Below are 27,048 nucleotides of genomic sequence, written 5' to 3' on the forward strand. Positions count from 1 at the left end.
CCCTGGCAATTGTTCAGTTACACAAAGAATATTTTGATATCTACCTACCTGCCAAAAGGACAAATTAAGGTGCCTCAACACTTATTGCTTTCTCAGAAACAGCTGTCCTAATCATAAAATGCTGTGTATCACAGAGATATATTGATCAGACACTCCTGATGTATATTATACAGGGTATAATAAACATTTTCAATCAAAACTCACAGGGGCGTTAAAGTAGATTTCATTCACACTTATCATATGCATGTTCCTCACACATTCTACAATAAACAGTAAGAACAACCTGACCAAGACTTCACATCAATTAACAAAAAAGAATAAAAAGGTCAATAAAATTACAAAAAAGCAATAATGACAAACAATAGCTAGATCTGGGTTTAAACTGATCTGTTAAAATAAGAGATGTTTGATTGCTTGGCAATTCTAATCACCTTGATTTTTTCCCCCTTATGCTAACCGATTTTTCCTTGATTAAACTCATCTGATTTTATATCAGAAGAATAAAAATAAAAGAAATTGCTCATGTCCTCTAAAATATCTGTTATTTCCTTAGTTCTTTTTCTTGCACAAACAGGTGCAATGTAATAAACATGAGTAAACCTTACGGTGTTTAAGTATAAGGTGCCCTCTAGAGGTTACAAATAAACCAGACATTTCCAGAATGTATTTCTCAATTTAAGTAGAATTCAGTAACATTTTAATTACAGGCAAAAATGCCTTCATTCTGGGAAATTCTTGACTTGTTTTCTACTCTGAGCTCCTAATCACATTCAGATAAAAATAAGGCTGAAACTCCTAGCAAATATGAAATAGTTTTACATGCAAAGCTTATTTATACACACACACACACCCCTCTACCCCTCAGAGATACATATATGTACGTATTAATGTATATGTCTACATATGTTTCTGTGTATGGAGGAGGATGAGGAGGAAAAAACCCCTCTCCTAACTATTCCAGCTGTTCTGTACAGAGTTTTCCGAGTCCTGACTGCTCCTTTTTCTGAGAAACAGTGTGCTCAAGGCAGAGCATCTGACCTCCTAACAGCAGCTTCTGTCAGCAGTTCAGACACTGACGTTTAAGGGAGGACAGGACTTTATGACCTTCTGAAAGAATCTTTCATGTTGGGTCACATGACGTGAAGAGTACTGTTCCCTCGGGTTTGTTTTGTCTATTAGATCTTGCATATGTTAGTTTTTTGATATGTTAATGGGTCGTTATTTGTGGGATTTCATGATCACAAGAAGATGAGTTCTACAGCTGGATTATTCTCTCACAGGCAACAATAAATTCTACTGCCCACCTCACTCACCAGATTTCTATACAGATATATATTTAGATACTACGTATCTCATAACAGACCCTTTACAAAGAGGGGGCCAATCAAATGCATATTATTAGCCATATGCACCTTACCCCTTACAGGAAAGAGGTGATGCTCTTTTGGTACAAGATACAAGGACCATCCGCAATGGACATCTGTATTTCAAAGGGAGTGCATAGGATATTATGCAACCAGGGAAGTCTCCAGTCACATGGCTTCACTGTAGGTATGGTTTAAATGATTGAGAAGTATATCAGGACCCTAAAAAAGATGCAGGAATAGAGATCCTGTACAGCATGAAGTGTGCACACTGCAAGGAAAAGAAACAATCTCCTTGGATAAGATAACTTCATTGCCTTCCCTTTTGATGTCATCAATTTTATGGCAAGAAAGAGTGGGAATTTTGGTCATAAGCAATTCTTTCTTTCTCCTATAAGTGCAAACAACATTGTACTGGTAGAACAGCTTGTAAACTATGGAATTCATTTGCCTGCTACAAAGGAAGACCATGTCATATAGTCTCACTCATAAATGGATCAAACTTCATCTTTAAACTAATTAAGAGAGGTTTCTCAATTTGGGCTCAGTACCCTGTTAAATGTTTATGGCCTCCAGCTTGGGAATGGCTTGTGTGCAATCAGTGTAGAGACAGTATAGATCAAGTCTGTGTGCATACAGTCAACCAGATAGATGCTCTCTGGGGGCTACTGAGAAAAGACAGGCTTCTGGAAAAAGGGAAAACATGACTGAGATGTTAAACTTGAATTAAGTGACCCTGAGTTAAAGAACTGAAAACAAAACCTCAAGGAAAAGAATCCCTGAAGAATGTGGATTGAGAGTGTGTTGCTAGGGTTGACTCGATTTTTTTTTTTTTTCTTCTGTAAATGAATCCACCACTGTTAAAGCACTAGCTCACAAAATCCCCATATTTTTAATGGGCTTCCTGCAAATGTATTGTAATACCAGATTGGGTATGCAGATCTTCTTTCCAGTATGCACACCTAGAATAAGATGTAGCTCTTTGGATTCTTGCACTAAAGTACCCCTGCAAGCTCAGGACAATTGTCAGTATTCATTTTATAAAGAAATGCCCAGATTTGTACACCATGTCATCAGAAACATAAAATGCTGTAAAAAAATGTACATGTATCCATAAAGAAATCCATTAGAGCTCAGGAACATAATATAAATGTAGGCTCTTCCAAGCAGACTTGACCTAAAATGTTTGCAGGATGTAAGAAATGTACTTACTTCAGCCAAGCCCAAACTATTTATCTTTACTGGCTTACAGAGATATGCAGTGTATTTAAGGCAAAGGCTTGTATGAACTGTGCACCCAACCAGGAAGCATTAAGCTAAAAATAATATACATTCACTTTAAAAGCAGATTTTGGATACAAAACAGGCTTCAAGATATACTGTACAACCCTTTTAGCAAGTAAGCAAGCTACAGACACATCACAGTCATAATTAATCCTTTGAGCTTCCACAGTGCCTTTTATCCCATGATCTCAAAATTCCTTAGTGGCACTAATCGATTAAAGATGAAAGCATTCTTTTGAGATAGGCTATGGATATAAAAATCATTTCACCCACTGAAATCAAGTAATCTCTAGTACAACAGTTGTTGCCATGCACAACAATTCTTCAAAATAGCTTACAGAGGAAAAGAAGGATCTCATATCCAGGTAAAATTTTAATGGGATTTAGTTGGACAAATGGTAGTTATGCTTCTCTTCATACTTCGGAAAAAAAAAAAAAAAAAAAAAAAAAAGGCTAATGGCAGTTGGAGGAAGAAAACTTCCACCAGGATCAGCTAGCTAAATTCCCCACTTAAAATTCTGAGACTACCTCTCTACAGAGTGAAATAAAAATTTGGTACCTAAAACTCAAATACCTTAGGTCCTCGCTGCCTGGTGCATTTTCCCATTAGTTTTTCATCATCTATTTCACACTGCTCCAGAAGATCCAAAATGTCCTCCTCCTATAAATAGGAATTTCACTACAATTAATTCAAAGCAGGACATATCCTATCCTTCTAAATTTCAAGCACCAAGTGGTAGAAATTTGAGATTACTTTGATTACTAATTCCAGAAATAAAGCTATGAATCCCTCCATGGGAGGATATAAAAGTATTTCTTCTGATGCATACATCTCCACTTGCAATCAACATGAAATTGAAAGTTAAAATCAAGTCTTAACACTTATTGAAGATAAAAGTCTGAAGAACATGTTGAACAAAGATTTCTGTAAAAGTGCTGGATGATGTCAAATACAAAGATGGAAAATTCTTTCTCAGATTTCAAATTAAATCACATTAGTTGGTTATTTTAAATATAGCCATTTTCCTACTGTCTCTGACTACATAGGCAGGCAATCAGACAAAGTTTTTCTGTGCCTTAAACTAGTGGGGCTGGTTTTATGATATCTCTCATTTCAGTCCATACAAGTGGATGAATAGGCTGGGGACATTACTGGAGGAAGGAGGCGGCAATTACCAACTCAAAAGCAGTTTTTGCCAACCTCTGGTTTGGCCAGGGATACGCCTGAGGATCAGGGAAATGGTAAAGTAGCTTAAAGCCATCTAGCCTGTCTCCACCCTGCGTTCACTGCAGTTCATCCAGATTCAAGGATCTGGCCCACAAGCTGCACAATGATGGAAACATTATCAAATGCTATTTATTAGCCATCAGACATGATTATCGTGAAACTAATCTACAAGGTAATGAATTCCAAGATAAATAACTCCTAAAGACAATACTTCTGGTGCTTCAGTACCTTCATTCTTTTTAAAGGGTTATTCATTTCCCGCTGAAGTGAAGCTGCTCTCCCAGCAAGAAACGTCTGGAAAGCAGTGGCTAACAAACTCTCATACTTTTCAAGTAATGTCTTATCATCAGGAGGGTAAATTCGCCTAAAATAGGGAAAAAAAATTGAGCTTAAGATAGAAGCTGAGCTACTTATCACACTAGGAACAAAAGTAATGTAGCTAATCCACGGTCTCTTCCATAATGCACACACATCCCATCTATAACAATTACATAATATCATATCATAAAACATATACTCTGAACATTGCTCTCTAAATCTAATTCTAACTCAGTGAATACATTCATGTTTAAACCAGCAATTAGCCAGTCAAAAGAAATACAATGCAGGTCATTCCAGAGATATACCAAAACTCAGTTTTGCAGTGCTCTGAAATTTCAGTGGGTGTGAATGATGCATGCAGGTGTGAATGATTTATGGAATATTAACCAAATATTGCATGTAATATTCAGAGCCACAAAATAATTTGTATTAGCAATAAAAGGACACAAAACAGTGAAAATCTGAGCAATTGCTTTGAGTTAATGGGCATGATGTAAATTAAAGATTGAATATGTACTACACTTGATTGCTAAATCCTCCAAATGAATGGAATCTTCCAATGAACAGGAAGAAACAGATACTATAAGAAAAAAAAAATTCTGATACATGGATGTACAGGGTGACTCTGATTTTTCCATTAGAACAGCTATGCCATTATTCTCTAAAATCACAGGTAAGGGGATTATGACAATATGAGAAGCAGGACTTGGTGATTTATTCATGCTCATCAAGCAACAATGGGCTTTGAAGAAAACCACTCCAATCCATTTGTCATGAATGCCTGAAACACAGCCAGAAATGATGAAGGTGGAAGACTAATTTCTAATGTACTGTAAGGAGTAATCCATAAATTAATTCTGTCTGCACTGTGCAAAGCATAGATACCATTTATATACTGACTGGTATTATGTGACTTATGTTTTTCTGGTTCTTTTGTGAACTTTTTACAAGGTTCTTTTTCCTTCATTTTTAGTCTTCTCCTCCTTGAAAAGGTATCTTTCATGATGATTTTGTTGCAATGAAAAAAAAGGATAGTTATGATCCCATTAGACTAAGGGCAGTTCTAGAGCAAACTGAAGATGGTTCCAGTTTGCATGAAACACCTGTAGAAGCTCTATTCTAGTTGCAGTCAACACTTTTTAATGGTGTTGATTCTACTGCTGAAAAAATGCCATAGAAAAATACTTTAAAGAAAGGATATTCATTTAAATATATGTAGAAATGCACTGCAGCTAAAGGCCGTTTCAGAGAGATATACATCTTTTCAGTTCCTCATCAATTCACAGAAAATTGAAAGCATGGCTCCTACTTTGACCACCCCAGGACTCCTACTGGAATCAGTGAGCTAGTTGTGCTTGCAGACAGACATGTGACTAAGCCAATTGCTGAGCTGAAATCCATAGATTAAATCAAAGCCTGCTGGGGTTGATAGAGGTTTCTCTGGATTTTTATTCATAAAGCAATATTACTTCATGCAGCAATACTAGCACCCAAAATTTCCATAATTCTATGGCAATGCCTGACAGAAGCTAGTCCTACTCTGCAGGAGAACATCACAAGCTAAAAATACTGCATAATGCTCAGATAAAATTTCTCTGCATCTCTAGCCAAGATTCCTTTACTTCTCAGGCTCTGCTGATTCTTCAGCCTTTCTGCAAACACTTGGTAACAAGAAAACACTGTACTGCCCTTTTACATGTGCACATTGCTCATGAACTGACACTTCACTTTTTCCTGAGGAAATAAAATATTTTTGTATTTTTATTGATTTACATCAACCAAAAAGCTAAATAAAGAGAACATTTGGCTCATTTTCAGCCAAGAACTGAATAAGCAACCTAAAATGTGATCAGTTTAAAAGTTAGACTTTAAAGTTATCGAAAAAGCAAAATGTATTAAAGCATCATGATTTTTTTTCTTATAGTCTAAGTAGAATGAAAAAAAACTGCTTCATTGTGGGGTTTTTTGGATGTACTAGTTCCACATATGTCAAGAAAGGATGTAATTAAAACTGGGAATGTTACAAAGAAAGACTTCTTGTAAGCAAAATGTTAATTCATCAAAAATGAAAATTTCACAGAAATGTCTATTTAAATGAGAACTTTACTGGGAATTATAGAACATCTGCTCAAAAAAAAGCAGAGATGAAGAACAGCAGTAGAGGCATTATGACTAATTCGGAATAAGAGAAGTGAACTCAGACATCCCATACCCTGGATGAATGTTATAAAGAGTGGGCAAATACTCTCATCATCTCTTCCCAGCCATACACCGCCCCCTTTCGCCAAATATTCATAGGCCTTCCTTTCACTTCTCATTGAAGCAAATATCAAGAAATAATAACAACAACATCATAAAACAAAAAAATTCTTGTTTTCTCGCCAATGCCTATTATAACCAACAAGTTAAAGCTTCCTTTTGAATGTATTTTACCAAGGAATCTGAAGATACTTACATTTAAGCATACTAAGATCCAAAATCAAAGTGCAGAAATATGAATATTTCAAATGCCATTCTATCAAAAATGATGGAAGCACCAATAAAGTTTCTGAACTTTTGGCAAACCTCATAGATAACATCCAGATTTTATTTTTTTTTTATAGGGGAATACTCACACACCTGTATTGCCTGTCCCAGAGATAAGAATCATCGTATGTGATTATAGAACAGGTCCATAATGACAGTCATGGTTCTTGGTACGCTGGATGTGAACAATCATGTCTTTCAAGCAAATGTCTTACACAAACACTAGAGTGACTGATGTCATATGAATTCTTAAGTGCATGCAAAAATTTGGAATCAATATAAGAACTATCTGAAGAAAAACTTTACTACCTGGTGTACGTGTATGTATTTTCTATGAATGCCTACACCTTTTTGGTAGAAAATTATCATCTACCACAAATATTTGTTTCTATTACTCCTAAAGAATGCACTGAATACTTCCTACTAATACAGCCAGAAATAGTTACCTGTAGTTCCCCATGTGTCTATTTTCATGCTCCTCTTTGGAAATCTGTTTACGTACTTGTGCAAGTCTTTCCTTCTAGAAATCAAGAAAATAAGACAGTTAAAACAAAGATAGCATAAGCCATGGACAAGAAACAGCACATTTTTTTCCTTCCTACCAGTTCTTCTTTTCTCCTTTCCAACGTGTGGCGCTGCTTCTCCCAGTCTGAGGAACCTGGCAACAGTTTTTTCATTGAACCTTGACCATACAGTCTTTTTTGAGCCTCAGCCTTCTGTTGAGCTAAATTTCTCCTTTTATCACTTGTCCTGAAACACAGATGATACTAAGATATGTCAATCCAATGCAGCTGAGATGAGATGCACTTTCATCTCAAGTATATCATCTGTATTTTCCAGTCAGTCATGTGTGGTTTAGGATATAAAATTAGAATTGGAACACTCATTAAGAATTTTTTTTTAAATATTAACTTTATGGCTACAATATTTTAACATTTTAAGGTGTAGTGTAATGACTCTCTACTACAATTTAATGTACAAACATAATTGTAACTGTTTTCCTGAAGCATAGATTTTTTTCCAACATACCCCAACTACAAAGTTTTCCTGTACAGGGGTACGGCTTTTGACTGTATGTGAAACTTTGGCCAAAGCAAATTTCCTGGCCACATGCCCACGAGTGCACTCATATCCCCACTTTGAGACCTGTTTGAAAAATCATTAAAAAAGAAAGCACGAAAATTACTATTACCACTCATTTTTTGCAAGCACATGAGCAAGAAGAAAAATTAAATTTGGGTTAATTTCAATAGGAAAACTGACAGCAAAGGAAACATATTTTGAAAATATGAAGGTGGAAAAAAAGGTCTTCATTTTCTCCTAGTCCAGTTCAAATTTTGAAAAAAAATAAAAAAATAAAAAAAATCAATGCAACAGAGAGAGCCAGACTGAAGAAAAGAGGACAAGTTTACCGTATGTTGAGAAGCTTTAATGCATTTAGCAGAACGCCTTTTTTTACATCATAGTCTATTTTTTGATCAGTTCCAAAGCTTGGGGCACGATTAATCTGAAAAAAGAAGATACAGAAGACTCAGGAATGTTCACATTCACGGGGAACACATCTATTGTAACAGGCTTTGGAGAAACCATTCTTTCAACTATAGCAGAGATTAAGAGAATACATGTTGAGAAGCTCATTTCCATTTGTATTGTTTAAAAAATAGAGCACTGAGTATCACAGATACTGGGAAACAGGAGATGTACCTTTCAGCTACCAAGTTATCCAGACACTTACAATGAACACCATTCAAGTGCTGGCACTGTGAATCGGGTCTAATCTATTCTTTGTTGTTGCAACCTGAAAATTTACCATGCAAAGTGCTGTTAAACACATTATAACAGACTATGTGCCATGTGATGATAGTCCAGCACATGAAGAGTTAAACTCTTTCCTAGTTCCCAGTCTGAAAGCAACTCTGAATACTTCTCTAAAAAGTAACAACTATATAAGGACAGAAATAAGCTGTAATTCGAGGTCTTCTCAAGTATATTTAAATAACTATTCAGATACGCTTTATAGCAACACCTAGAGATCTAACTTATTAAATCAGTACATAGTGTGAAAACATAAAATAATTAAGTCTCAGTAACAAAAAGCTTATAAGCTAAGTACAAGATAAGAGATGAAAAACGTTACCATAAATATAGAGGAACAAGGAAAATGTAACTAGGAATCAGTGAGACTAAATCACACAGCCAGGAACCTCAACCAACCACCATATAACCACTGTCAAGCTTTGGAGCCCCCGCAGAAGAACTTCAGTTTTTGGAAAGCTTTGAGGAGGGATAATGAAGTAGCCGCATCAACACTTCTAGGAACACCTTCCAGGCTGGTATAAAAATTTATACGTGAGCAATGGGTGCTAATGAGAGGCAGGAATCTCACCTCAATAGTGAAAGAGCAATGCTGGTTACAGAAGGGGCAGATACTAAAGAGCTTCAGAACTGAAAACTAATACCTTGTGCCCCATGCAAATAAGTGGAATACAGTTAGTATGTTCAAAGCAGAGGGCAAAAGAGGTTCATAAAAATCGTTTTAACACTTTAGATACACTAAAGCATCTTAGAGCCTCTACAGTTGTGGGACAGAAATATTCAGGCTGGTGAGCCACCAACTGTCCTGTTGGTGAGTGTCAGATGCCCCATCACCTATGCTTATAGCCAGAGGGCACCTTTTGGCTTTGAGAATCAGCTTGTTTGCTGGTTTTGCAGACGGGCTGGCAAAGTGAACAATGGGATCTGATGCTGAAGGAAAAATCACGAAAATTCAGCAGACATAGTGGAAAAGTGTATACATTTTCTTTTCTGGAAGACTTTCATACAAATATTTAATTGACCAATGTTCTTAGGCTGACCTGTTAGTCTCTCATCGCATCACAAAGGCAATTTTTTTTTTTCCTATTCTGTATGTACTGATACAGTACATACATTTATTGACGTTCATTTTTTTTTTAAATGTGAATGTTCCACTTTCAGCTAAGCAAACATGTAAACATTCAGAGAAACGAACCCAAGGATTAAAAGCCGGTTCTCCCAACATTTCATTACAGAATACTGGCAGTTGACAAGACCACAGACACACTGCGTCTCATTTTCAACATGAAGCTTAAACAAACCACTTTAACTAGAGCTGCATTGATTAAATACAGCTGATACCTGAAATAAGTTCGAAACATACTGATTTTGAGATGCCATAATGTCTAGTCCAGGAAGGATTTATGTATGCTTAAAAACATATGCATGAAGATCCAATATGGAGCCTTATGCTTCTGTCCAGCAAATACCTACGTATGCAAAAAGCTCACTGGACTGAAAACAGAGACATAAAAATCAAGCCCCAACTTCTTAGTGAGGAGAAATGTTAGATATTGAACAAAATTATATTTTGTACCATGTATTGAATTTTTTAATGAACACGTAGCAACTAACAATGTTCTACTTTGAAATAACGTTTTTGCAATGCATTAAAAAACAGGTGAACAGACAGAAATGTATTATTAAAACTTCCAACAAATTAATTTCTAATTTTTTATGTACAATGAATCCTTAAATCCAGTGAGACTGCAGTTAGATACAAGGACTTATTTGGAACATGTAGAATGCTATGTTGGTCCAGTACTGAATTCCTAGAGATGCATAGAGACAGGCTTACGCAGCACTGAAGCACCCAACTTAAGAGCATACAAAAGTGCACACTGTTGTATTTATATTTAGTTTAGGTACTTCCTAGATTTACAATAATTGGAAGTATAATATTCTGCATTAATAAAAATGTTATAAATATGCGTTACTTATATAAGCACCAGTGAAAATTAACACTATAAGAAATGTAAAATAATTTAAATAAGTTTCTCTCCTACAGGGTGAATTTTGCCAAAAATCTACATCTAGCACTTCTGAACAAACAAAACCATACTGATTGTGTTTATTAAGCAGAAAGTTGAAGTGAGGTTAGGAAAGACATAAAAAGGCATTTCAAATGCTATTATGAGACATCACACAATCACTCCACACTAAGGTTTCTGCCACTTTAATGCAGTCATTTAAGCGGCTGAAAAGCTACAGCATTCATAGTTAAAACTGGAACACTGCTGTATCACCTGCATCCTCAATTTTTTGACGTACCATTAATGACTAATGTTTGAAATCCCAATCCTGCTGTGACCTCAATCCTGAAGAGTAACTAGAGGGGCAGTAAAAACAGTGATCCATCTCTGGATAGCTATTGGCTTGGTGTAATATGTTTCAGGTAGCAGTAGATGCAGGTCCAGTACGAAAAAGATCCAAGCAACTGGTTACATCAGAAAGTTAATACATAGAAATCAGGTGTGAATTTCAAGTTCATTAGGTATTCCGTACTAACTATCTATGTGTATACTTAAACTGCCTCTTGATTTAGTATGACTATGTGCAAGAACATGTCACAAACTTTTCTCTTTAATGGTCTTCATCTCTTTCATGCATCTCCCTTCTCAGAATCACAGAATCACAGAATCAACTAGGTTGGAAAGGACCTTGAAGATCATTCAGTCCAACCGTTAACCTAGCACTGACAGTTTCCAACTACACCATATCTCTCAGTGCTATGTCAACCCGACTCTTAAACACCTCCAGGGATGGGGACTCCACCACCTCCCTGGGCAGCCCATTCCAACGCCTAACAAGCCGTTCTGTAAAGAAATACTTCCTAATACCTAGTCTAAACCTTCCCTGGTGCAACTTGAGGCCATTACCTCTTGTCCTATCACTTGTTACTCGGTTAAAGAGTCTCACCCCCAGCTCTCTGCAACCTCCTTTCAGGTAGCTGTAGAGCACGACGAGGTCTCCCCTCAGCCTCCTCTTCTCCAGACTAAAACAACCCCAGTTTCCTCAGCCGCTCCTCGTACGACATGTGCTCCAGACCTTTCACCAGCTTTGTTGCCCTTCTCTGGACACGCTCACAACAGAAACTTCAAGACGCAGTTTTGACTGCTGACCTTAAGTGTCAGCTAAAATGTTTACTTATCATTAAGTGTAGACGAAATTATGGGAGGTATAAAAACAGGGAATATCTTCATCCAGCATTGCTATGCAATGCTTCATAACCTGAACCCACTGTGTAAATCTCTAATGTGCAAAACCACCTATACTCAAGGTAAATCTGAAAGAAACCATAATTAAAATCACAAAACAAAGGGTTTAATCCACAAATAACATTTTTAGAGCAGAAAAGCCCTCTTCAATGCCAGAAAAAAAAAACATGCAGGAGATAATCTAATCTCCAGAGCATACAGATAATATGGTCCCTGCAAAGGGCACAACTAAACCGGCTACCACAACATTTTACAGTCTCACCACACAATGCCTTTTCAATGCTCCACTCAGTTGTTCTCAGAGGTGGTTAACGCCTTTTTCCTTAACAGTGTCTTCATATTATAAACTACCTGAGACTTCACTCAGAGGAATAAAATAACTACATACTTCATCTAGATGACTATCTTCTGTGATCAGCACTACTCTTAAACTAGCAGCTAACTGGTTGAATCTACTCATGACTGATTTTACACCACTAATTCAGGAGTTATAGCAGTGTTGGCATCATGTTTCTTTGGAGAAACTACCTTCAAAACTTCAAATTTTCTAATCTGTTGTATATAACAATGCACAGAAAAACTGCTTGATAAACAAATTCAATATTTCTCTGTATAGACTCCTGGACATAATGTTTCTCACATCTATTATTTTTACAATATCACAGTTTTATCTCTCAAATATCTGCTTTACTGGTGATAATACTTTAGCTTCTTTACTTTCTATGACTTAATAGCCATAGAACAGAATTGTCCGCATTAGTTTTTAATTCCTCCAACTAAAATCTTCAACTTCAGTTTCATAATTAAAATTTCACTGAATATAGCACATAAAATTAATCAAACTGCTTGTAAGCACAGCCGTTGCGTAGCTCAGTGTATTTCATAAATACATACTTGTCAGTAGAGGACCTCATATCTGTAATGCTCAAATTAAGAAGCATAAGTTGAAGTACGTCCTGTGAAGGATCCCATCCACAGTTACATTTGCAAAGGATTCTGATTTTACAAAAATTAAACTCTGTAAGTATGTAAGATACATCATTTTCTTCTTCACCAAGACAAGGGATAAATTTCAGTCTGGCATTTAACCCCTTTACCAAAACAGTCAAAGAGCATATTCTCACCTCCCACTGCTGCAGCCTACTAACATGGAGTAGGAAAAGAAATTTTCCACTATCTGTCACACATACCTATTGAAAAGACCTTTCAAATATAAAAGAGAGATTACATGAATGACTTCATAAACCTAAAATCAATTGAATAAAATATTACATCCTTTCAATAACAGGGTTTTAATCTCTGTTCAATCTGTAGAACAGCATGAATGTTTTGGAAGGGATCTCATTCTTTATTAAAGTGATTGAGATTGCCAACAATAGAATTCAAAAAGCAAAAGAACTTTATAAGCCATAAAAATTCTACTACACAGAATGCCCTTGTGGCTACCATTGAGGAGATCCTTGATTAGAGACAATCATGAAGTTCACTCTAATCACACATTTTTAAACTTCACAAATTGTGAGAGTGCTAGCCACCTTTTTTCTTAGCTTAAGCAGAAGGCTGGTTTCCACAGCAGTTCAAATTAATACAAATCCAAGCTGTCATGCTCTGCCTACATCATTGTCTTGGCACTGAGGTTCACAGAGAGTAAGGAAGCTGATCCCACGATCCACACGAAGATTAACGTCACCAAAAATTATTTTTCATTGGTCCTTGATTATCTCAGGAAGGAATCCTACAAGCACCAGTGTCATCACAGGGAAGGGGGTAGGGAGCACGCCTTCCACAGAGGAGGAGAGGAGAGCAGACATCTCATAGCCAGTATATTGATCAGTTTAAGCACCACAGAACTGCCTCATACAGGGGCAGTTTCACATTTTACCCGGTCCAGTGCAACTGCAGGCTGCCACAAAGGTCTGGTGCTGCCCCTCTCTTAGTCCTGCTTTCACGTCACTTCCCCCTTTCCTGCACCAGACCAAGCGTTGTGCAGTCCCTGCGTGAGGAAGTTTTGCAGGCTGAGTGTAAAAGTATGGTTTGCTTGGAATGATAAATTAGATGTTCATCCAAACAGGAACCAAAAACATCTCATCTAACAGAAATGATCACCAGATAGAGGCAAGTTGCTAGATCAGCTCTTTGGGCAACTGCCCACAGTAACACTATATTATATATTAAATTAAACTGCACTCTTTTTAACTCTATTAACTAGAAAAGCATGGACAGTAGGAGCTACACTGAAGGCAAATATTGAGCCAGTTAAAGCCATGTGTGCTTAGTGGAATCACTGTTACTGTCTGAGAGCAAAGAGAACCCATGGACAAGTGTCAGAGAGAGGAAAAAGCCAGCAGACAGCAGGAGAAAGAGCCCCAAAAATGGCTCTCCAAGGCAACAGAGGGAGAAGCTGCCTGGGCACAAGAATCACTGAAAGGCATCTTCATTATAAATAAAAAAAAATTGAAAGGATTGAACAAAAGAGTTAGATGAGTAGTCTCATCAGTTGCTCTTCCTAATGGTAACTGTAAAGGTTCTAAATATTGTTAATCTCTTGGGACAAGGGGCAACTGAGCTTTTACAGCTTTTCTTTTATATATATACATATATAAACTCAGCACATAATTGAAATGCTGGCCATGGGAGGGCAGCATTAATGGCGCTCTGTGCTTACCTAACTGATCACTAATGCCTATGCGCCGCTCCTTTGTTAACACTGCCCCATTGACTAGTGTAGAAGTGCTTTGTGAAACAGATAACAATTTGTACTGAAGAATACAAGTAAAACAGGTGCTCTCTGTTGCAAACCTACGAAGAGAATAAATTATTCCTTTTCAAACTTTCAATAAGCTGCAAAAGATGTTTTAAGGAAATGTTAGTTAACGAATATTTGAAAAATCCAATGCTTTTAGAGATGCATTTTCAGGTTTCATTATGTTTTTACTGACTCTTGGGAGTAGAAGAATGGGAATCTCCCACGCTTAAAATTTATATTTACAAAGCTCAGAATTCCTATGTTAAAATTATTAACATTACATCCAGAAATTAGTAATTAACAATTCTACTCTACACAGTAATATAACTATTGTAATATTACTTTTCATACTGTTCTTATTTGGACTTCATATAACTTAAGGGAGACACTGAAGTGAGAAGTGAGCCCTTCTCAACAGAGTAACAGTGCAGGCTGCTCACCCTGATGTCAAAGATTGCTGCTTCAGGAAGAAAGAGTGTGAATTCTCAGGTTCTCTATGTATTTTAAACAAAATAAAATTTGATTTACAACATTTTTATGTATTTTGAAACATGCCAGAAAATGGAACAGTTCAAGTTTCTGTTGTATTCAGAGTAGAGAAAACATCATGGTCTGGTCAGTAGATATTTATATAATACACGTACTCTTGAAATGGCAGTCCAAGAGCTGTTGCTTGATCATGTAAGGTGGTAAACAATTCCTTCAAACAGAATGCTTTTAAATCCTCTTAACTTTTGTGACTGCTAAGAGCAATCTGAATATCGCAGGTGATTGTCTATACCTGACAAAATAACTCAAGATGTTCTCCATCAACTGTTTGAATATAATTCATGTGCTCTGTGGAAAGCTGACACAATATGTAGCTGGCAGAATTATTTTTTTTTAATGGTTCTAATTTATAAAGAAACAGCGAGCTTATACCTGTGTGGAAACTATGGAGGCATAACAAATTCAGGTGCCCATAATGCTAGTTCAGCTATTTTTCCGATGAGAATCTCACCTCAAGTTCTCTGTATGAAGAAAAGTTTACATTTTTCCCCCTTGGCAAGTAACTTGCAGCATATTTGCTTTGCATAGTCACCTATGTGCATTTATCAGAGCATCAGCAAGGGAGATATTTCCTTATTTCAAAACAATAACAAAAATCCCAAAAGATCATGCAAAAAGTTTTTCTAGGTATTCATTTCTCTTATTCTCTTTTTCTTCATTCAACCTTTTCACATCATGCCCCTATGCACTATTCCCGAATTTTCCCAACCATTTCACTGTGCCTCTCTGAGAAGCACCTGACTCTGTCTTCTCTCAAAGCCCACCTCAGGTCTGCAGTTGGATCACACAATCTTAGAATATCAAGTCCAACTCCCTCTTCCACACAGGACTACCCAAAACTAAACCATACGATTAAGAGCTTCATCCAGACACTCCTTGAACTCTGACAGGCTTGACGCCATGACCATTTTTCTGGGGAAGTGACCCTCTTAGTGAAGAACCTTTTCCTAATGGCCAGTCTGAACTTCCCCTGACACAGCTTCATTCCATTTCCTCATGTCCTATTGTTGGTCACCAGAAAGAGGAGATCAGCACCTTCTCTTCCACTTCCCCCCTCGAGGAAGTTGTAGACTGCGATGAGGTCACCCCTCACCCCTTCTCCAAGCTGAAGAAGCCAAGTGACCCTTCAGCCACTCCTCATAAGTCTTGCCCTTGAGGCCTTTCACCATTGTGGTCACCCTCCTCCGGACACACTCTTAACAGTTTGATGCCCTTACATTGAGGCACCCAAAACTGCACACGGTACTCAAGGTGCGACCACACCAGTGCAATGTAAAGGGGGACAATCACGTCCCTTGACCAGCTCCTTATGCTGTGCTCGATGTCCTGTCCCCAGGACACAGTTGGCCCTTTTTGCTGCCAGGGCACACTGTTGACTCATATTCTACTTCCCATCAACCCAAACCCCCAGATTTCTTTCTGCAGGGCTGCTCATCCCCCAATTTGTATGTATAACCAGAATTACCCCATACCAGGTGGAGAATCTAGCACCTTCTCTTGTTAAATTTCATACAGCTGGTGACAGCTCACAAAGCCCTCCCTTTCCAGACAAAGCAAACGCAGCTCCCCCAGCTCCTCCTCATACAGCATGTGCTCCAGCCCTCCAAATACCTTAGCACCTTTCTGCTGAACTCATTTGTTTGTCAATGTCTATCCCTTACTCCGGGGGATAAAACTGGACAGAATAATCCATATTTTGCTGAAGATTCGTTATTTTCCACAGGCCATATTGGCTGCTGAGATGCAGAAGTTGATCTCAAACAAAAAAGATTACATTTATGCAGCCGCTTTATGAAAAACAGTATCACAGGAACAATTCAAGTGCCAATGAAACGCAATGAGATACATTTGAAATGTATTTCCACGTGGCTGTAGTCTAAGCAGTACAAGAAATGCAAATACCATTATCCTATATATTCAGCTGTTTGATACCAGCATATAATTTTACTCATGTAAGGGACTAAATATTGACTGGAATAAAGTATCTTGTTTTGTCAAATGTGATCATGGGTCAAAATCTTGAGAAGTCTTGGGCAAGAACATTAAGAAAAGTGCTTTTCCCTTAGAATATCCCTTAAAAAGAAAGTACTGTCCCTTATTTTTCATGCTGCTATCCCTTGTTTCCAGCCAAGAAATATGGTTGCTGACTAATCTGTAAGCCAGTAGCGTAGTAATCTTCATAACATACCAGCGATATTGTCCCAGGTATTCATAATAACTGGTTACCAAAGCACTGTTGGCTGAGACTAGAGTTCAATGTCCCAAGAACTGGGACATACACATGAATAAGTTGTGTTAACATAACATTAGTAATTTTATCAGGAAGGCACATCTTGAAGATTGTTGACAAAGAAAGGGTTGTGTGAGGGGCCCCAAAAGTACAAGCAAATGATGATAGTGAAGGTCTTGAAAATCCAGAGACTCGAAGGTATACACCGATCACAGTGGCCAAGTAGTGTTCACTAAAGTAATGCACCCTTGTGAACTAGATAACACTGGGTCTAGGGATAACAAAGAGAACACAGCACAGAATCCAGGAAATGTAAAACAAACCACTTATGGCAAAACTTGGAGACAATGCAAAAATGCTGGTCAGTGAATGAACAGCCAGTAAGTGGACAGTGGCAGCAAATGAATAAACACAACCCTAAGTGAAGCTAAGATCAAAGAGGAAGAAACCTTCACCAGGAAGAACACAGGACACTCACAACTTGCTATAACCACTCACCTATCTTTTTCTGGAGAAGTACGACCCCTCCTGCCCCTTGTTGGCCTTTGGATCTCCAGGGGCACAGACAGGGTAAGCATAACACAAGAGAAAGGAGTAGATAACAGAAAGCTTGTGTACATGAGCTTCAGCTACTTCATTAATAGGAATCAGCAATAATTGGATACTTTGGCTTAAGATATCCAAAGTCATATTAATGGGACTGATAGCAAAGTTTTGAATAGATTTTGCTAGTTCAGTTACACTAAGTAATAAATTTGTGGATCTGTATATAAGGTGAGTTTCTCTCACCCACATAAATCATGAGGAAAGTTGGGTACCCTGAACTTGATGCAGTTATTAAATACTTTGATAAATACCTTTCTCTCCAACGATCACAACTTTGTGATCCCAAATGAGGTTGAACAAGGCTGGAGTCCGTCCAAGAACTTCAGCTCTATTGTTTTCCTATTTACATAAAATAACCTGGCTTGGAAATTTTGGTCAAAAAGAGTGAAACTGGATTTTCTGGGAACTGAAGGGAGATCTAGATAGTTGTTGCTACTCAGAAAGGATGGAAGGCTGCTGGGACTGCACAGATGCTTGCCAGAAACACTTGGTGCCACAAGATGGCAATCACGCATTTCCCACAGCCCTCACTTCGGCAGAAGGTTCCGGAAGTTCAGTAGTATGAAGGAGCAGGAGAGCTACATCACATCAAGGCAATATAAACAAGTCATCTCAGGAAAGCAGAGTCATTATAATGTTGCACAATTTATTCCTTATACTAGTTTATTAAGCTATCTTTATAACAGAAAAGCTACATGAAGTATGGAAACATGAAACTAGATTTACCATCCTAATCCTAGTTTGGCAATTTTCCCATAACACTGGGAACATTCAGGGCTTTGTGATTAGTACTTGTTACTACTGTTAGAACAAATGATTCACTCCCCTAAGGGGGTTTTGGCAAGAGGGAAATGGTGGAAAGCGATAAAAGTGGAAAGCTGGGGAAAAAGCCAGAACTGGTTTAGGAAAAAAAAAAAATATATAGTGATATACATATACACACACACTGTGTATATATTACGTAGTGTGTGTATATATATGCACTGTCTATTTGATCTTTACTACACTATAGTATACATACAGTGCGTGTACATATACATAGTGTGTGTGTTCTGAGACTGCTGCAAAAAACACGAACAAGCACAGTAAAAATTAGTGGATGAGTATAGAAACTGAATTACTAAGTTTCAACATTTAAAATTTCTGTTAGTTTAGTGCAACATCTGGCAAAATAAGTTTGATAAGAAGGATACCTGTATCACCAAAACCAGAAAATGAAATAAGTAGACTTCTGTATTTAAAAAAAATAACCAGGTACACAACTCCAAATCCTGAAGATATTCTCCAGCAACCCAAAATACCAGAGCAGCATTTACTACTTTATGAGATCCCTCCCTCATAAACAAGGAGTCTAGGATAGCATGATTCTCCTCGGAGACCCATTATGATAAATGGTGAATCAAAACCCCTAAAATCTCCATACTGCATGTAAACATCCAAGAAGATATAGGGGTGTCCTTCAGAACGGATTCGCTACAGAGGTTGACTCACCATCTCTCACAGAAGAGGTCTGTCACCATTTGCTACAAGACTGGATGAAATGCATACATAGACCAACTTCAGTCTGTACCCAAACAACTACATACACTTATATGCAAGCTATAGGAAACCTATAGATGATAATTTGGATGTATACAGCTAAATCAAAGGGATGGTGGGCTTTGCTCGACAAAAAGAGATGTCAATATAGTACTGACTAAGTTCCTGTCATGTGCTGCTTTTCACTAGCACATCAAAGCCACCAAATATGCCTATGTCTGCATGGCAACAGCGATGGAATTTTATTCTTCTAATTAAAATTATACTGATCCCCTGAGAGAAATAAGCACGACAAAACAACTCTTGACAGTATTAGTGGCCTGAGAACAAGATTATTATTCAGTAAATTAATTGTGTACATTTTGCTCATCAGTAGACAAATCATATTCATGATTTATTGTCAATAGACAGATTTTTAATGCATTTTACTTTTTTCCTCCAGCTGTACAGCCTCCCAACCAGTTAACATAACGATATAAGACAATCTGAAAACAAGACAAGTCAACTTCATCTATATGTTATTAATAGTGTAATTAAAGAGACACAATAGACAAACCTCAAACATTCCTGGTTGAAAATGTGTGTGAGTACCACTTAAGCTTAACTGTATCAGAGGAGAAAAGTTTCTTCCATCCACTCATACCTACTGCACACTGAACTAGTTTCCTCTGTTTACATGGGTGCTTTTAAAAGCCACAGCAGAGAAAAAGAACACATATCCCCACAACCAGAAAATTAAGACCATACATTCACAAAAGTTGCCAGAGCTGTATTACAGAGCCATACTCATGAAGGAAATCTATGTAGCATGCAATTGCTATAAACAAGGTCCTTCAGCTACAGTAACAACTGGATTAATATCACATTTCTCATTAAAACTTTCAAAAACATCCTAAATGCAGCATTCCTCCAGGAAAAGAATAACCTTTACCTGAGTCTCCAAAAATCACTGCAAGGCAGTGTTTCCATATGGATGCTGCAGAAAAAGCACCACCTATGTACTCCACAACATAGATTTTCTTTGGAAGTTTTCTTACATAGATATGAATTCAGCTGGGGCTTAGTTAACTTTACTCTTAAAAATTTACTTTACATTTGTTTAAAGAGGTTTACCTCTAGGAGCCATGGTTTTAGTTTTCTGTCCAGCAGAATATCAAATCCCAGGACTTCAAAGCAGACACTGTCACTTCCTGGTGCTTGCCCTGGCCTGCACATGCGATAAGCATGAAGAACATGTGGTTCTGCAACTATGAGAGTCTTCACTACTAACTCCTGTAGGGATTTTTTTCAGAAAAATTCATCAGGAGAGAAGACACCAGTATATATCAAATTAATGTGTTTTATACTTTAATCTTTTAAATTCCATTAAAGTATCTACTAAAATAAGGTTTAAAATACCACATAATTGGTCTAGAATAAATAAGCTATTCCTATGGAGTAACAGATATATTTTTTATATAGCTCTAGAGTATATTGTTATACTTTCCATAGTACATATGTACTTTTAGATATGTAATAACTTAAATACAAAAAAAACATATTGGGAACAAAGTATAGTATAGCCAATCTTCACCCATTTCTTATTGCAATGTAATTTTCAATAAATATTCTCAGAATCATACATACAGATGGTGCCTAAGCTCTAACAATCTTAGGCCTGTTCCTCACCTAAAGACACCTGGTAACATAACCACTGACTTCAACAGCGCAGGTTCAAGTCCACAGATATATGCAATGCTGACCATAATTTTGTAAATATTCACACATAAAATGCACTTTACACTCTAGAAAAGTCTCCAAGAATTTAAATGGGATAGTTCCTTTGTATCATACTACTTATGTGAATAACTGTTTGAAAGGGCTTTTGTCTCTCAGAAGTTTAACATTAAATTTATAATCACACTCTGAATTTAGTCTTTTAAAAAAAACATAACCATTTCAAGTATGTCCTTTGTGGCATGCATGGCTGAGAATGTGGATTAATAAAGTTTCAAAAATCATTCTGGATTCCACTAAAGTGCATGGCAGAAGCAACTAATTTTGTAAGAATACACAAAATAAAGTGTATTAGTTTTATCTTACTGAAATATCACTCCAGAATTTGGAGACATCAAGATTATTTGTTTCTAGAAACTCGGTAAACCATTTTATGGAGCGTTTGCTTCCTTTGTCTTCTGTTTCATCCCGTTCAAAGTGTTCATTATGTTTATTGACAGAGTAGTTAGTCAGATGCATATACAATTGACTCTAAAAAAAGGGAGAAAAGACATTAAAAAAACCCCTTAAATACAACTCTAGAATGGTCAATTCAAAATAATTAAAAGAAAAAAATACTTAAATCAATAATTACATAGTCAAACAGTTCCTATTTACAAATATACTCATGCAGATTTAGCGTTTCTGATTCTTGGAGATTTCATCTACTAAATGTTCGAGGCTGCTTATAACAAAACCTGTGCTCGCATTTAAGCCAGTTGAAGTCAACTGCCCTACCACTCAACATCTGGTTAGGCAATATGATATATCTGCTATTTTTACAGGTCGTATATAAACAGCTACCTAAAAATGTGAAGAGCAATTATCATAACTTACAGAATTATTACACTCCGCAAGAAGCAAACAATAAAGATGATATTTTGAAGTGCTACTTTAAAAGTGCTAAAAAACACTCTGGCATCTGTTTCATAGACAATCCCACATTTCAGTTTTCACTGTACTTTATTTATGAGAAATGTTCTCATTATAGTGATACTTTAAAATATCTTTTACATATAAACTCATATGCCATGTTGGTATCTGCCAAAATTGCTCATTTTTGACTGGCTGGTAGCCATACATCAGAGGGAGGTAAATTTCAAGATATACATCATATAAATGACTGAGTGCTATAGTTCCTTTATGGAGCAAAATGTCACCAGCAATAGATTCATGTTACCAGTTGCATTTAAAAAAAAAAAAAAGAATATTATCTTTCCAAGGCCAATCTATAAATCATGATTTGTATGTTTACATCACTTCCAGTACAGATATTCAGCTTTCCATTTCACTACTATGATGACTGTCCTCACCACAGTGACAGTCCTCTGTCATGTTTGATTCCTTACTTGAGTGTAATTGATATTCTAAGCTGACCATAAGCCTTCTGTTCCAATTCGTTTTTGATAAAACAGCCAATAGATAACACAAGCCTTCTGCTGTCATTTATTTCACTGCACTTACTTATGTTTAAAAAAACCTTAATGAAATTAACAAAACCAATCAATGTAATTGCAGGCTAATTAACAATATATTGTATTAGCACTGCAAGTAATGAATTTCTCCCATGGTTTCCAATTACTACTCTGAGAATCATTCTGAAACCTATTGGGTTTGGGTCATTATAACTGTGATCTTCACATGAAATTCAAATTATTTCAGACAAAAGCAGTTCTTTTTCAGACCACCAAAAAAAAAAAGTGTTTTGTTAAACATCTGAACTAATCTTTCATCTGAAGTTATCTGGAACAATGTCACTGTGGAACCACAATGTCATCCAAAGAACAATGTCATTAGTGATAAGCCAGGTTATTTCATACAATAGACAAACTACAACATGAACAGTTGTGAGAACACAGAAACAACTGCCTGTTCTGTTTATCTCCTCAGAGCATATTTCAGTGCTGCTAATGCTGAGATTAGTAACAATAAAAAAAATATTAAAAGCAAACTATTCCAAATATAATATTGGAACTCTTCCAAATATACCATTTGTACTGGGCTCCAAATTATACCTGCATTCTTCAAAGGTGCCCTAAGATATAGTGACAATTTTAAGTGACAAGTAGGGAAGAAGGCTCTCCATGTGTTGTCTATTGCGTAATTACAATGAAGCAGCTCTAAAAGTATATGGTATGGAAAAAGAAAGACACGGTAGCAACAGAGTACAGAGTGAGGTATAAGAAACTCAAGTCTACTGATGCCTTCCAGTGCTTCAGATCTACTTCTTTCTTAACAGACATCTGCACTTTGGTCTCCACCAGAAGAGAGGTTACACCTCTCAACAGGGGAAGATGCTATAAGTGAACAGGAGAATTAAAGTGTCCAAAAACTTTGGCACATCCCTTAACATTTCTGGGTTCTCTGCAAGTTTACAGGCCGCCCTGCTGCATTGTCCTAGAGTTGTCAAGAACATACTCCTTTCCCTGCTGAAGTGGTCACTGACAAACAGCACCAACAGCAGATTCCCTCATGTTCAGGGACTGCAGTGACCACTCATGCACTGGTCTTTAGTAGCACTGTTTCTGTTTTCTGCACAGGTTCCCAACACAATGGCTCAAACACTGCAGGATCCTCAGCAGAAGCTCTAAACTTCAGTGATGTTAAACAATGATCCAGCAGGAGAGAAACCTTATCCCCACTCCACCCCAAACTAAGTCTCAGATAAATACAAAAGCAATGTAACTGTTCTTGAAATTATTTTCTTTACTTGATTTTTTCTGGGTTGAATGACAGTAATTGACATCGTTTACTTTCTTTTAGGAAATATTTAAACTCTTTAGCATACACACATGAGAAGTCATATAAAATTTCTATACAGAAGCAATAATATGGCTATACTTGTGATTTTGATACAAAAGCATGAGTTAAATACCTTTCATTCTAATTTTTTCTCTTCAGTGACAATGCAAAAGTTCAGCCAGATGAATACCAAATTAAGTCTCATGTCACAACTTATTTTACTTCCTCCAAACACTACACAGGTAAAAGTCTACATTCTAATTTATTGCTTATGCATGAACTCCAACTTACCAAATTTGAGTCACTGGGGGGATGATACTTTTCTGTGCCCATTCTCACCAGTCCATCATGATATAAAAATACTTTTAATGGATCACAGGAGGTTACAAGAATATACACACGTAAATCAAATTTGTAGCCTTCCATAAGAAATGGTTTGTCAAGATATTCCTGAACAATCAAGTGATCCTGAGCTTGTAACTTTTCTCCATTTCTTATTAAAGAGATCCTAGTAAAAACAGAAGTTATTTTAAAAACATGGAACTTTGACATTACTCTTCAAAATAGATTTTCACGGTCATCCAGCCAGGTAGCGAGGCTAAAGTCTACCTACAGAAAGAAACTTGCATATCCGATTTGTAGGGTAGAGAAAAAGTCCCATTCACTTACACGGCTTTTGGTTTCCTGTCCTTTATGGTGCTTCACTGGATGAAAAAAGGCAATGAGCCATTTCAAAATAACTTTCTGCTTTCTTTGGTTCAACAGTTTGTAATAATGGGTTCCCTCTACACTTAGAAATTGTTTGGCAGAACGACCAGTCCCCAGCTTCTGTGATTATTCCCCATGAAGCTCTAAAAATAGGCTTCCAGTCTTTGTCACAACTTCTGCCCGAGGTACAGGTTGCAAAGAACTTTCAGTGCTAACCTTAGTGATGATGTTTGCTAAAGCAGGACACTGATCAGTATGAATAAGGATAGGATAGGATAGATGAAGCTCAGTATTTCTATATTCCAGTTTCCCCACATCAGAATGAAAAATGGTCTATATACAGACTATAAACACGCAGTACCTAACTACACAGGCTTTTAAGTAACTGTAATAGCTAATATTTTTCAGTTCATAATTATTAACCCTGAATTCCCATAGCTTTGTTGCCTTAATCTTACCCACTATTATTTATAATACATTTCAGTGTTCTGGTGCTGAATACTCCTAACATACTGAAGTACTTTCCAGGCATTTCTCTGGATTATGCTGCGACCTTTCCCTTCAGCTTATCTTTGCCCTTATCAAGAGGACTAAAAAAACAAGAAAACTGAAAAGTTTGGGGGCTTTGCTTTTACAGTAATTCCAATATATTTTTAAGAACTAAGAGCTTTACTATACTGTATAATCCAAATTGATATTAGAAGCAAGAAAAGCTAAAATTGAAATATTTAAAAACAAAAACAGAGTTAAGAATCAAATTGCAATATTTATCTCATTGTTTTTTACTGTGCAGCCCTGTCACAGGCAAAACTGTTTCAACTAAACTGCAGGTCACAGTCTCTTCAAGGGTGTCCCTCCTCCGGCATGGGTATCACCTCCTTCCAAGAGTGCTCCTCCAGCCACACCCCCAACAGTGTCTCCTCTGTTTCTCCCACACCTCATGGCTGCTACTCTTAAATATGTTTGTGCTTCTCTGACTGGCTGCAGTTTTGACATGCAGAGGAGGGGTTCGGCTGGTCTCAGAGCTGTGGAAGACACTGACTTTCTCTCACATGACCACCCTACAGCCCACAGCCACCCAAACTCTGCCATTTATACCCAATACAAACTCACTCCTAAGGCTAAGCACAACATATTAATATATTTTTTAGATAAATTAATAACAAAAATAATCCTGATCTTAAGAATTATTCGAGCTTCATCAGAAAATGCATTCCCTAATTATACCACATTCAGAACAACATTAAAATACCACTGTGATTTAGCTTTATATTTTAGCTGTTTCTGCTTTTTAAGCATTTGTCCAATACATGAACTTTCATACGTCATACAACTGGAAATACAATCTTCTTACTAATACACAGCTTCTGTTAAGGTTGTAAATAGCATTAGATTTCACCTTTAATGGGTAAGACGACTGAAGCTAACATGCAACTCACCCATGTCCCATTGCACCGTTAGCTGGTTTGACTATGAAAGTTTTCTGTCTACGTTTCTTCTTCAGTTCTTTTACATAGTTCTGAAACTGTGTGTATTCTGCAGGGAAGATCCATGTTCGAGGAATAAAACTGTACTCCTGAGGCTGACTCTTGATCATTCTGCAAAAAAGTGTAATTGAGTTAAAATCTTTTAACTACTTTGATGTTTCAATCCTCAGGATTAAAAACCATTTACAACAATTTGACAAGAAATCTTTTTTAGCAAAATGCTGTAATATGAAAGCAAACTTGTGCAGTTGTTTAAGAATAGTTAGAGCTCTATAACATACTTGCATGCATACTTTAGAACAACAAAAGCAGACTATCCTGTGCGGTTTTGCTTATCGTATTCGCTAATTATGTTACTGGCATCCATCTCGCTCCTGTTACAGTTTTTGTTCAGTAACTCAGATGATTTAATGCTATTCCTATTCTTATAAATATTAAACTTGTAATAGACCATTTGATTATAGATCTTTCCTTACCCAATAGATTCCTAGATTCCTGTTCCTATATTCTTTTTCTTTCTTTTCCTTGAGAGGGGTGGAGATATTTGGCAAGTATTTTAATTTTCATACAGGTATGTCTTTGGGGATGTATGAGGATCACCACACACAAAAAGAGGACCTGGGATATTTGGAGTTTCTTCATGGGTGCAAAAAATATTAACAACAAGGACTGAATTTAAAATTAAAATGTAAGCGATTTAAGAAGTTTTTTGTGTCTTTCTAGTCTTTTCAAGGATTTTCAAAAGTAAGGAATTGTAGTAAATATACTTTGACACAGGCCAAGCAACTGCTCATGCACCTCCAGCATAGGGCAAAACACACAAGCTTGGATTTGTGTTTGGTACCAGCATATTGTGATTAAGATTCCCTGAGCACCTTATTTAGTCAAAAG

General features: G+C 36.9%; 1 protein-coding gene across 5 annotated transcripts in view; it reads right to left on the reverse strand.

The window, feature by feature from the left end:
* TTLL7 (tubulin tyrosine ligase like 7) overlaps window positions 1–27,048 on the reverse strand; it is a 76,527-nt gene that overhangs the window by 22,640 nt on the left and 26,839 nt on the right. For all 5 annotated transcript variants that reach the window (XM_074832375.1, XM_074832374.1, XM_074832372.1 and 2 more), the window contains 9 exons: window positions 26,110–26,268; window positions 24,254–24,470; window positions 21,548–21,712; window positions 20,579–20,737; window positions 8,136–8,230; window positions 7,326–7,473; window positions 7,170–7,243; window positions 4,105–4,240; window positions 3,223–3,309 (listed from right to left, as the gene is read on the reverse strand). In XM_074832375.1, the coding sequence (XP_074688476.1) occupies window positions 3,223–3,309; window positions 4,105–4,240; window positions 7,170–7,243; window positions 7,326–7,473; window positions 8,136–8,230; window positions 20,579–20,737; window positions 21,548–21,712; window positions 24,254–24,470; window positions 26,110–26,268 (1,240 nt within the window). The remainder of the gene's footprint in view (window positions 1–3,222; window positions 3,310–4,104; window positions 4,241–7,169; window positions 7,244–7,325; window positions 7,474–8,135; window positions 8,231–20,578; window positions 20,738–21,547; window positions 21,713–24,253; window positions 24,471–26,109; window positions 26,269–27,048) is intronic.

Source organism: Strix aluco, chromosome 8 (genome assembly GCF_031877795.1).
Source record: "Strix aluco isolate bStrAlu1 chromosome 8, bStrAlu1.hap1, whole genome shotgun sequence".
Lineage (NCBI taxonomy): Eukaryota > Metazoa > Chordata > Aves > Strigiformes > Strigidae > Strix > Strix aluco.